General features: G+C 38.5%; 1 protein-coding gene across 1 annotated transcript; it reads right to left on the bottom strand.

The window, feature by feature from the left end:
- Positions 1 to 1,692: 1,692 nt before the first annotated feature.
- LOC125225815 lies at positions 1,693 to 4,616 on the bottom strand. Its single transcript, XM_048129672.1, has 2 exons — positions 2,780 to 4,616; positions 1,693 to 2,215 (listed from the first exon to the last, which is right to left on the bottom strand). Exons 1-2 carry the CDS (start codon positions 4,596 to 4,598, stop codon positions 1,800 to 1,802), a joined length of 2,235 nt encoding a protein of 744 aa, XP_047985629.1. The 5' UTR covers positions 4,599 to 4,616; the 3' UTR covers positions 1,693 to 1,799.
- Positions 4,617 to 13,965: the final 9,349 nt, after the last annotated feature.

Raw genomic sequence — 13,965 nt, forward strand, 5'->3', positions numbered from 1 at the left:
CATTCGTAAAGACTTACCTGGTAACCGATGCACCACGATGTTTGCCTTTATAGCGCAGTTCTTAAAGCAGGTCAGCATTACCATAATCAGATACTAGCCTCGCCTCCAATCGATACTAGCATACTACATACAGATAAGAATATATTTCACAAACTCTGACCATGCTAACTTCGACGACCGGTCTGGCTCGGTCGGTAGCGACCCTGCCTGCTAAGCCGCATCGAATCCCGGTAAGGGCATTTATTTGTGTGATGAGCACCGATATTTCTTCCTGAGTCATGGATGTTTTCTATGTATATAAGTATATTTATCTATTTAAGTATGTATATCGTCGCTTAGCACTCATAGTACAAGCCTTGCTTAGTTTGGGGCTAAGTTGATATTCTGTGTAAGGTGTCCCCAATATTTATTTATTTATTTATAACTTTACACAAACTTATTATATTAATGTCATAAACAGATATCGTATCTTTTCCAGCAATTTCGGTGCAGCACGGTAGAAATAAATTCATACATGTGTTTTCTAGGTAGATGATTATTCATTGGCCCATTTTACTATTATCCTAATATTATTCCAGCTGGCTTCGGACATTTTTATGTTCCTTTCACCTGACAATGCTGCACCAACCCCTTTTCTCTCCCGTATGGGTCGTAGAAGTCGACTGCTGTGGGATAATGGTTCAATTGTGACGTAAGTTGCATTGAGGGGCTGGAAACCTCTCAATGCAACTGGAAACTCTCCTCTCACTTCAACCCCTTCATTGCTAAGGGGGCTATGAAACTTCAGCGGTTTCATGTGACTTTTACGACCTACAGATTTATGCAGCGGCTGGCTTAGACGATCTTCCCTCGCTGATTCATCAAGTGAATTGTGACTTAGAGTCCATACGGAATTGGGCGAGCAGATTTGGGCTCAAAATTAATGTTCTTAAATCACAGGCGATAGTCATTGGCAGCCCTTACTTCGTAAGCAAGCTCTCAGACATGGTGATACCTGAAATTTTGTTTGATGGGTGCACTATCCCTCTCTCCTCTACTGTTCGAAATTTAGGTATCACCATGGATCAGACGCTGTCTTGGGCTCCTCATATTGCTGAAATGAGTAAAGGTATTTTTGGGTCCCTTCATTCTCTTCGTCGATTGCAGAATTTCCTCCCTTTCCATGCCAAGTTGACTCTTGCACGATCTCTCTTGCTACCCCTTCTTGACTACGATGACGTTGCATTAGTTGATCTCAACGAGGAATTGCTGGACAAGCTCTAGCGATTACAGAATGTTTGCATCCGGTACATATTTGGCCTCCGCAAATATGACCACATTTCTGATTTTCGCTCCCAGCTCGGGTGGTTGCCGATCCGCCGACGTAGAGATGTGCGTGTTCTGTCCTTACTTTACAACGTACTTTATAACCCCTGTTCTCCTTCTTACCTTACCGAGAGATTTAAGTATCTGGCTGAGGGCAGTGAACACCGTTTACGTTCAAGTGCGAATCTCACGCTTGCTATTCCTATGAATAATACACGTTGTGCAGGATTCGGTGGTCTCCAGGGTCCATTCAATGAAGACGTTTATTTTATAATTTTAAATATACGTTTATTACGTAAAATGACTCGATATAAATTTAAATATTAAATGCAACGAGTAAGGTGTTAATCGTGCCGTATAGAGATGCGAATGGACGCCACAGGATGAACGCGGAGAGGGCTGCGCGGGAGTTGCAGTCGTAGCGCCGCTAGATGTCGCTACGTGATGCGTGAACATGCCCCCGGCCTTGGGAGCACCAGCTCCCAAAATGGTCTTCATTCGTTGTGGTCTGCCGGCTCTGACAGCAGCGGGCAGATCTTTGAAAAGCTGCGTCGTATCGTCCCTGTCGCCGTGAGTATGTCGGCGACACGGTTCACGCCGTCGCCTCCGGGATATAGACGCGTGACTCGGCCTAACCGCCATTTGAGAGGAGGCAGGTTATCGTCTTTGATTAGGACGAGGCTGTTTAAGGCTATGTCGTCCTTCTTCGTCTTCCACTTGGTTCGTCGCTGGAGTTCCGCAACGTACTCCTTGGCCCATCGACGCCAGAAGTGTTGACGGAGGGCTTCGATCCTGGCGTAGCGAGACAGGCGGGATGGCTCCTCGTCCGTCAGGTCCTCGCTGGCAGGGGAGGTCAGCGGCCGACCAATTAGGAAATGAGCAGGTGTGAGTGGGTTTAGGTCAGTAGGATCTGTGGACAAGGGTGAAATGGGCCGGGAATTCATAATGGCTTCGGTCTGTATTAAAAACGAGTTGAATTCCTGGTAAGTTAGCCTAGCATTACCTACTACCCGTTTTAAATGGAATTTGCACCCTTTTATTCCCGCTTCCCATAATCCACCGAAATGGGGGGAATAGGGGGGGATGAAACTGAATTTAATGCCATCATTGGCAGCAAAATCGACTATTTCCTTCGAATTATTATTTAAAAATGTGGAAAATTCTTTCTCAGCCCCGACAAAACATTTTCCATTATCGGAATAAATTATATGAGGCTTTCCTCGTCTACTAATAAAACGTTTAAGCGCTAATAAATAATCTTCAGTGGAAAGACTCGTAACAAGTTCCAAATGAACGGCTCGTGTGACCATACATATGAACAAACAAATATACGATTTAATCAGCTGAGCTCCTCTCCCCTTTCGATTAAGTATGAAAATTGGCCCGCCATAATCAACAGCTGTGCGAATAAATGGAAAACCAGGCTCTAAACGATCTAGAATAAGATTACCCATGATAGGACTAAGTACTTTACCTTTCATTCGAATACAGGTAACGCATTCTCGAACGATTTTCCTTGCCAAATTTCGCGCACCTAACGGCCACCAACATTCACGCAAAGTAGATAAGAGTAGCTGCGGTCCGCCGTGCAGCAGCCGCTTGTGTTCATATTTGAATAACAACACTGTCAACTTATGTTTACTGCACAATAACACGGGATGTTTTTTGTTGTAATCGAAACTTGTTGAATTACACAATCTACCACCGACTCTAATCACTTGTAACTTATAACGATCGTCTAAAAACACGTTAAGACCGGAGATACGATTATATTGTTTACTACTCGTCTTAAGCGGTTTATTTTTAAGTAAACAATCATACACGTCCGGAAATGATTGCATCTGTGCGAATCTAACTAGCATACGCCGTGATGCCTCCAACTCGTCCACTGATAGCGAACCGGTTTGGCGGAGTTGTTTACGCTCAGAGTTAGTGCGTGAGTTTAATATAAAGCGGAGTACATATGCACCGATCCGAATTAATTTTAAGTAAGATGAACATTTGTCGAAATTAAATAATTCATTTTGCTGAGTGCAAACTAAACTCACCGCGGTCGATCGTAACTCGGGCAAATCTGTGATAGTCGTAATTTGACTTATATTGTCATTAATAAAATTCGAATTTGAGTCGTGCAAAAATGTGGGACCGTTCCACCATAAATTGCAATCAATTAAGTTATCTAAAGAAACGCCTCTAGACAATAAATCACTAGGATTTTCTTCGCTTCTCACATGGAACCATGTCGCATTACCGGTTAAATCGTTTATTTGTGTAACACGGTTTTGAACAAAAGGCTTCAGTAGATGCGGAGACATACCTAACCACGAAATCACTATAGTTGAGTCACTCCAGAAGTAAACTTTAGTGAACACTAACCTTAAGGAATCTGTTATTTTCTTATAAAGCTTAGCAGCAACGAGCGCGCCTGACAGTTCAAGTTTTGGAATCGTCAATGATTTCAGGGGTGAGACTTTGCTTTTCGCACACAATAATCTGACAGTGACATCTGACCCTTCATCATACGTCCGAATATAAGCGCACGCGCCGTATGCATGCAACGATGCATCTGAGAAAATATGCAATTCCGTGTGTGCAGTGTGCACGCCCCTTACATGACGCGGAATTCGTAAATCGTTTAAACGGCTTAATGTATTTATGAAATTGTTCCACATCGATGTAATGTCATCAGGGACCGGAGTGTCCCAATCAATACGACTTAACCACAATTTTTGTAGTAAAATTTTGGAAATGATCACCGCAGGCGATAGAAGGCCTAACGGGTCGTAAATCTGTGAAATAATCGATAACATTATTCGTTTATTTAAAAATGACGTGTTAGGTAAGGGATCGATTTTTGTGGTATAATACAATTCATCGCGTGTATTATCCCAACCTACCCCTAGGGTTTTGTTCTGTGTGTGCTCGCCTACAAAATGCTCCCGGGACTTTTCCTGCGAAACGTCACAATTAAAGGTCCATTTACGTAAAGGAAAGCATCCTGATTGCAGAACGTTATACGTTTTCTGACATATGTCAAGTAAATTCTGGAAATCATCATCTCCCGTAATTAAATCGTCTACGAATATATCTTGGTTAATGACGCGCGCGATGACGTCATCACCACATTCCAACGCTAACTGTCGTATACAGCGTTGACTTAAATATGGCGCACTAGTTTGCCCATATGTAACCGTATTGAGTTCATAAACGTGTAATGGATCGGTAGGTTTTTCACGCCAGAGAATCATTTGCAAGGATCTCTGATCTGGTTGGATCAAAACCTGCCGAAACATTTTCTCCACGTCAGCACAAGCAACGTATTTGTATTGACGGAAACGCAACAAAATAGCAAATATATCGTTTTGAAGTGCTGGACCCGGCAGCTGTATGCTATTTAACGATTTATTTGTGGTAGTGGGGGCCGCCCCACTATACACGACGCGCAATTTTGTAGTGGCACTCCCCTCCCTAAAGACACCATGGTGGGGATGGAAGTAATTTGGAGTACCATAATCGGCGACACGAGTCATGTGACCCATACTTTCGTATTCTCGCATGAAGTCACAGTATAAACGTTTATATTCCGGCAAACGCTCTAATTTACGTTCTAAGGATAAAAACCGATTTTTCGCTAACGTATAAGAATCGCCCAACGTATCAGCTGATTCTCTTAGCGGCATTCGGACGGAGAACCGACCGTCCTCTTCACGTTTAGTCGTATTGATAAAAAGTTCCTCACATTTCTGCTCGTCAGATGTAAGAACATTATCTACCTGAGGAATATCCTCAATCTCCCAAAATCTTTTAAGTTGAGAGTCAATCGATTGGATAAAATAACAATGGACTTGATTATTAATGCGCAAGTTCCGTGTATTAATCGGACCAGATACCAACCAACCGAATTTCGAATTTATTAAGTACGGCCCTGTCGGTAATCGAATCCTTTCACCGTCTAAAAGATCCCAAAATATTTCAGAACCGATAAGTATATCGATCTCTGAAGGCACGTTAAAATCGGGATCGGCTAACTGAACATTGTCAGGAACACGTATAATATCTAAATCGATATAAGTCGAGGGCAAACTGGCTGTTACGCGCTTCAAGACAAAACACGATAAAGACATGGAATAATCCGAATTTTTAGACCTAATAGTTACGTCGCATAACTGGATGGTGATAAGCAATAATGTGTCAACCCACAAAAACTAAAAAAATTAGATTTTAATGCCATGTTATAGCTGGATTTTTAAACTTCTATTTGCAAAAATGACCTTTTCATTTTAAAAATTTTCACTATCCCAAAAGTAAAAAAAAAGGTTAACACAAATCCTTTATCGTGTGTTGCCTGTTTTGCATTAATGTGTCAAGAACCTTAACTTATTATAGTAATTGGCAGAAGACATATTTAAATTACAATAATGTGTTATGAGGCTTGACTCAACGATTTTTTTACACTTGACTCATTTTTGCAAAACGCAAAAAATTACATAGTTACCCACTATGAGACTTGAATGATTATTGCAAAATGATATTTTATTTGTTGTTTTATGCTACGACCCGTGTTATAAAACATAAGTCATTATTGTTAAATTATATTCGAGTCATAAATTGTTCGTTTTTGGTGTAAGTACCATGACACTATATTGTAAAATATAACTGTTCATATTAATTTATGTTTGAATAAGTTATGACTTAGTCCATTAGTATATTTTTGCACATGAATGGTATATTTAGTACGAAATTGAACATTTTAAGTCATGAATATACATATTCGTTATTATAAAATGCAAACATTTTTTACAAGTACGTGTTTATTTATAAAAATCTAATATAAGCTACTATTTTTTTATAATTACTAATTACATTAAGACGTGTTAATGTATGCATAAAAATATTGTTTGATTTTTGAATACTTACTGAATGGTAGTTTATTATTTTGTTAAAGATATTTTATGTTTTGTTCTTGTACAAGTCATGAGTTATTCATAATTTAAATGACTTAGTCTATTTCTTAGCGTAAAAAAATATTTTGTTGTATATTTTAGATAAGTAGTTTATTTTTTTAAAGATGATTATTTGGTTTTTGTAACGATTTTTTGTTGAAAAAGCACAGATAATTTAAATATGTGTCTAGAAATGATCATTACTCTAATAGTTAAATTATAGTATTTTATTCAACAGGCGTTTAAAGGAGGTCAAGAAATATGAGTGGCGTACTTTCCACGAGTATTTTGGAGTCAGTTAAACACCATTGCATACAATACTTTTACAACGACCATGCACTTAGTTTTTAATAGTTTTTTTAATAATTCTCGCGAAATTCACACTGTTTCCTGTATTGCAAAGGTTTGCACTGTCAGCTCAGCTGCCCAAAGCCTTCCCGCGCACGCACGCAGTATCGTTAATGCAATGCGTTGCCATGATTACAGAACCAAACAATGCGTTTTCAGTTTTTTCGATACGCACAATCCTGTAAATGACGAATAACAGTTCGGGAGTAGAAAAATCATTAAAAGATTTGATTAATAAATAATGTATTGATTCCTACATACCTAATAACATAAGTGACCATGACTGATATGTTACTTAACACTTATAAAGTTAAAAATATGCATAGGTAGAGTATTTTACAACAACAATTTATGTGCTTTAACATGTTTATTTAAGACTCATAGATATTTTTAAACAATTAGCAAAAGTGGGTTAAGTATCATAACACAGTCTTGAAAAAGTTTGACGTCGTCGAACAATTCGCAATAAAAGAAAAGGGCATTATTTCGTCAAATTCAAGTTTGTTTTGAAATTAAGCTACAATAATCACTACTACTGAACGTATTATAGCTGAAAAACACAACAATCTATATAAAATCAATTTTTTTTAAGAGAAACACAAAAAAATGAGAACAAATCTTTAGACGCCATTTTCTCAAAATGGTTGGCGTGTGGGTTGACACATTGTTGCTTATCAGCATCCAACTGATTTGTCTGTGTAACTATTTCACCAACACCGGTGAGTTGAACAGTGGACTGTATAGGTTTAACGTTTAATTTATTACGTAACGCTTCAGTTATAAAACAATGTTCGCTCCCATTGTCTAAAAACGCACGACACGTATGGAAATGATTGTTCGCATCGGCTACTTCTATTAACGCAGTAGTAAGTAGGCGCTGGGGAACGAACCGACTACTTTCCGCGCTGTCTACGCACTCAGCTGTAGGCGCGCGGTCAGCTGATACACAATAGCTATGAGAAGATGTACTCGGCACTGATAACGGCGCGCTGTGTGCAGGCGCACTCGACGGCCTCACGCACACATCGTCATTGCCAGTGCTATCGATATGCAATAAACTATTATGTTTTTGTTGACATTGTTTGCACGGACCGAATATACATTCATTTAAGGAATGTCCATCGCGTAAACAATTTTTACATAAGGTTTTATTTTGAATTAAATTTAACCTATCTCGGACAGATAAATTTAAAAACTTAGCACACGTATAAAGTGCATGATTTTCGTTACACATCGCGCAGTTTCGGAAACGTTTATTATTGAACGGCTTTGATTTATTAGTATTAACAGTAGCAGAGACACAACTAACTATTTGTGTAGGTTTATTGGACGTGTAATTAGGCTTAGTACTAACCGCGGTCGGTGCCTTGGAATGATTCGAGTTTATCATTTCTAACGTATCCGCCCGGTTTCTGAGAAACGATAAGAGATCTTCCAGCTTAAGTTTCTTAGACTCATTATTGATCGACTTATCCGAGATAGACCCTATGTGAGATTCCCACTTACGCTCCGTGGTCGTATCGAGTTTTGACACTATTAAATGAATAATTAACGTATCCCACGAATCGGTAGGTTCATCTAACGTTTTTAAAGCGCGTAAATTACGTAACACGGTGTCAATAAGTTTACGTATCTGAGTCGAAGATTCTTGTTTTAAGCCTGAAATGTTAAACAACGATTTAATATGATTATGTACTAAAAGCCTAGGGTTATGAAAGCGAATCTCAAGCAATTCCCATGCTTGAATGTAGTTGGCCGCCGTGAATTCTAACGCACTAATTACTTGTAACGCACTACCACTTAACGACGATCGAAGGTAATGAAACTTTTGAATCGCGTCGAGATCAGAGTGTTTATGTATCATTGTTTCATAGGAATGTTTAAATTCGAGCCAACGATCATACGAACCGTCGAATGAGGGCAATTTGATTTCGGGTAGTTTAAATTTTGAAAATTGCTTGTTCACGGCATGGTCACAACTTGAAATAGCAACGTTACTTGGCTCCACACTATCGATTAAACAATTAGCGCTAGCCATAGTGCTAAAATATAACTCCTCGAGAGTTTCTACGTATTCAGAATTGGCAGGCACTTCTGATTCTGGGGAGCAAAGTTCAATTTGGCTTTCAACGTCATTAAAATGTTTAAAAGTCTCTGTAGCTGCTTGCATACGTAATTTTAATTCTGCGATTTGTACTTTAGAAGGAGTCAACGATAAAATAGAATCAACGAACTTTTTAAATTGCGTAAGTCGACCTTTCAAATTACCCCTTTGTCTGCGGAGGTCTGAAATTGTGGCCTGACTTTTTCTAGGAGACCCTGACCCAGAAGGAATAGTCAATTTAGCACTAGCTTCATCCCCCTCACCCATTTCGAAAGATTAAGAGAAACTGGAAGTACTCACGTGAACAAATTCCAAACGGGCGCGGTAGATCACAAATCGCAGCTTGCGTAACGAGCGGCACTGGAATGCACAAAAAAACTCGGTTTTAACACAGTTCGATTAGGAAAGGAATAGACGGGATTGGTAGACCTGACCGTTCACTGCTGCAGACGCTGATGAGGTGCTGGTGTCGTCTCGCCAGGGTATTTCGTCTTCCCGACGAGCAGACTTCTCTCGCAGTATCCGGGCTCGCAGGATCAATTTATGTGCAGGATTCGGTGGTCTCCAGGGTCCATTCAATGAAGACGTTTATTTTATAATTTTAAATATACGTTTATTACGTAAAATGACTCGATATAAATTTAAATATTAAATGCAACGAGTAAGGTGTTAATCGTGCCGTATAGAGATGCGAATGGACGCCACAGGATGAACGCGGAGAGGGCTGCGCGGGAGTTGCAGTCGTAGCGCCGCTAGATGTCGCTACGTGATGCGTGAACACACGTACGTACGCAAAATCATTCACGGTGCGCGCTGTGAAATTGTGGAATGAGGTGCCTCTGTCGCTCAAACGGTCTCAGTCTGTGACATCACTCAAGGTGAATCTGAAGAAACTTTGGCTTTCTGAACAAGTATGATAATGGTTGGGAATTTTATATATATATATTATGTATGTATTGATATATTTATATATTGGTTAGGTACTTATTTTGTATTTTATTTATGTCCTCTAGTATGTAATTTATTTAATAGTGTCATTTTGTATTTATGTAGTTTATATAATTGTTAGCAATATTTTGGATTACTTTTGACCTTTATTGTACTCCTGTAAGTTTGTCTATCTTACGTACTGGAACGATCCTCTCATCTTCTCCAAGGTTAGCTGGAAGAGATCCCTTATAGGGATAAGCTCGCCTTTGTATCTCTATTCCTACAAATTGTATATAAACTGTTGTACACAATAAAGTGATTACTACTACTACTACTACTACTACTTTTGTTTTTGTCACAAATAAGTTTTTTGTACCAATGTTCACTATACTAAAAAAAAAACCGTCTTCAAAAAAAGCCTGTTACAAAACACGGAGAAACTAAAAAGCCAAAAATAATAAACCTTCGAATTCAGATTTCTTATCGGATTGCAATAATCTAAACATCCAAATTATAAACAAATCAATTATTTTTGTAGTCGGTACCAGACCTGTTCGTCGCCTTGCTATTTCCTGTTTGCCCCACCCAACCATACGCAGGCTGGCCCCGACTCCAAAAATAATTGATTTGTTTATAATTTGGATGTTTAGATTATTGCAATCCGATAAGAAATCTGAATTCGAAGGTTTATTATTTTTGGCTTTTTAGTTTCTCCGTGTTTTGTAACAGGCTTTTTTGGAAGGCGGTTTTATTTTTTGTTAAAAAGTTAATTTATTTGTTGATTTTTAGTGGCTCCTAGTGATATTATATGTATCAGTCCGAATATATGTACAGTAGTGAAAGAATTATCCTTTAACTCCTAACCATTGAGGAGTTGACCTTCCATCATCAGCTCAGCCACATAAAATTATTACCATCAGGCGTAAATACTGGTGTACCTTTGAAAAATACACTAAAAACATTAAATGTGCCTATAACATTTGAAGAGTTCCCTCGATTTCTCCAAGATCCCATCATCAGACCCCGACTTGGTGCCAATGGGACCATCTCGGGGTTATACCCGTTCGATCAAAAAAAAAAATTTTGAAAATCGGTCCACGCTTCTCGGAGATATCGAGTAACATACATACAAAAAAAAAACATTCAGTCGAATTGAGAACCTCCTCCTTTTTTGAAGTCGGTTAATTAAGCTGTTGATTTTAATTTACAAACCAAGCTTTTGATGTACAGCTGTGTATAACAGAGAAATTTGGGTAAGATGACTAAAATGGAACCCCTTGACGAAATATTTCTACCTTTGTTTCGAAAAATAAAGAAGAATAAAGATATAAATAGATAATAGAACACTTTCTTGATAACATATTTTACAAACAAAACTCTTAAACCTCGTACATACATCGAATGCTATATAAAATTTGGACCTTATTATTTTCTAAAGTAAAGTAAAGTAAAGTAAAGTAAAACTTTATTTGCATTAAATGTGGTTTACAAAAGGTCTTATGTATAAATAATAGGTCTTATCTATTAAGGTTGTTTTTGCAACAAACTTGTGTATACGACATTGCGTCAGTTGTGATAGAATGGCAATGTAGGTGAAATTGTGAAGCGAAGATCGATACCTGCCTCCCTTGGGACACAGTGTAGATTTATTTATCAGTATATTTACGATTTCTGCTTCACGGACGTTGAAGTCTGAAGCTGGTTTTAGTGTTACGCAGACCGATAGCGGGGAGCGATGTTGTCTCCGTGATCCGCTTTACTATAAAACACTCCCTGAACTTAAAACATATTAGTCTGGTGCGTATCGCTCCGCGCGGTCCGTTTGCGTGACACTAAAATCAGCCTAAACACGTAAACATCGTCTAGCCAACCTGGCCGATATAGACTAACTCATCATCCATCATCATTTCAGCCATTAATCGCCCACTGCCGGGCATAGGCCTCCCTTCGTGTAGCCACTTATACCGGTCCTGGGCTTATCTCATCCAGAAGTGCCCCGCAGTTTTTCGATAGACTAACTATAACTCAACTTTAATTTGTAGAGGAACTGCACGCTGAAGTTGTATTTACCATGCAAGTTGCAGTCCGTCTGTTTTGGCGTTTAAAAAATTCAGGTAACATAATATTTCTGAGTCGTCCAGAGAGATCCGGCCCTATATCTCCCTACCCTGAATGGCTAGAATACAGGTATTGGTCAACTTTATTTAGGGGCTCGCAATACTAAACCAGAACAGAAATAGTTACGCGCCATGCTGCAGAATATCATTAGAACTATTTTCTTCATATTATTGTATACTGAACTGTCACCACATACAAAACAACACCGTCCTCTTGACAATAGTCATATATTTTAGGTCAGGATTTTTTTTTTCAATAGCCTATAGGGTGTCCTAATGCTGGGCAAAGGCCTCCCCCCTAGATTACCTTGGGGTAATTCGACCAAACTTCCACAAAGTCAAAATACTGCATCCAAGTAATTGTAACCAAGCGGGGGCACCGCCACATTCAGAATAACCAATATCTTCGCACCTGTCGCCCTCGCCTCAAACAAGTTCCAGATAACAGCCTGTTTGGAGCCTCATAAAAATAACTTTTTAATTTAAGGGATTGAAGACGCTTCGAGAACTTCAAACTTGCCAATGTTTGGGTTAGCTGTAATTGAATTTGGAAATTCTCGTCATTCAAGTTCGTGGAATGTGGCTGGGGTGTAAAGAGGGTTTTCTTTAGCTGGGGATTCTGCTGGTGTAAGTTACACCGTGTAACTAAGGTGACAACCGATAGCGATGATCGACGTTCCAAGTTGGCTATATGTAGCATATGACAGGCGTTGAAAATTATATATTTCTATTCAATATATAAGCAAATAAAATAAAAAATAAGTTCAAATTTGATTAAAGAATATTAGAAACACCAAGCCTGTTAAATTTTTTTTTCACTGAATACGGTGAAATAGTGTCTACTACAGGTCTGACTCTGCAGTAGATCTGCTTTAAAGTACCTATACCAAAGGTTACATTGTAAAGAAAGACAAAACTTCCTGTACTTAAATACGTATGCGTGTCTGATGTAATTCAAAACTCATTAGTACTTACCACAATTATACCTGCTATATAATCATCACCAATTCTGTCAACTACTGAATCCAGCCGTTCGCCATCATGTCTACCAAAAATCAAGAACTTATAGCCAAAGGGGTCTAGCAAAGTTGACAATCGTGAATCATCATCATCCTCCTGCGTTATCCCGTCATTTGCCATGGCACATGGGAGTCTGGGGTTCGCTTTTGACAACTAATTTATTTGACAACAGTGGATATAAAACTTCAATCTAAATATATAATAGTGTGATCATATCTTGACTGAACCCCCTGAGCCCTGATGATTAGTAAATAAAGTTTAAGCTCAACAAGGTATTTTCTTCGATTGGTGTCCAATAACATATTAGTGATATTTTTTCCACACTGTAGCTTATAACCTCTCACCGTAAGGGCCACTTGCACCATAACCCGAGGGATAACGCACCGTTTTATATAGAATTTGACAGATGACAGCCCACTAACCCCGAGTTAAATGTTTGGTACAAGTGGGCCTAATATACCTAAATTTTGATATTCAATATTAAATGGGGCTCCTATATAGGCATAATATTTGAAGAGGTTGAATGTCGCAGTATGATGGCCATTCAAATCTTAATATTTATTAGTCGAGCGATCAAAGATAACGAAATATGGCAACATCATGCCGCTTCAACCATGAAGACCCACGTAATAAGACATCTCGTCTGGCTTAGATTATTTTTGCACAATATCAAGAAATAAAACCACACGTTTAGTATAAATCAGATTGCTTTAATTTATTTTAGTTTTATACAAATCGAATGCTACTTATGATAATCAATTTTAACGAATAAACATTTTACCCGTCGAATTATTTATTTTACAAATTTACCTTTGTATCATTTATTTTGTCAACTATTATAAAAACCTCCATAGGGGCTTTGTATTATAAACTTACATTACACTCGGTTGTATTTATTCAACTTACTGCAGTCGTGTTTATTAACTTTAATTAATTATTTCACAGGCTTTATTACCCCTGAGAACACAATGTGGAGTGATCCATGCAGAAAAAAGCGACAACGTAAAAGTGTTGGTCTATTTTAGTATAGTTAGTACTTATATCGACCAATAGATTTCCAAAGACTGGTGATCTCTGCTGTGACAGAGTCTACAATGAGTGACATGTAAGCTAATAGAACTAACAAACCAGGTGTAATGTTATAGTTTTAATTTGTACCCTTTCGTAAAGTGCAAGCAAGCGTGTTAACTAAAGATTG

This window comes from Leguminivora glycinivorella, chromosome 4 (assembly GCF_023078275.1).
Source record: "Leguminivora glycinivorella isolate SPB_JAAS2020 chromosome 4, LegGlyc_1.1, whole genome shotgun sequence".
Classification (NCBI taxonomy): Eukaryota; Metazoa; Arthropoda; class Insecta; order Lepidoptera; family Tortricidae; genus Leguminivora; species Leguminivora glycinivorella.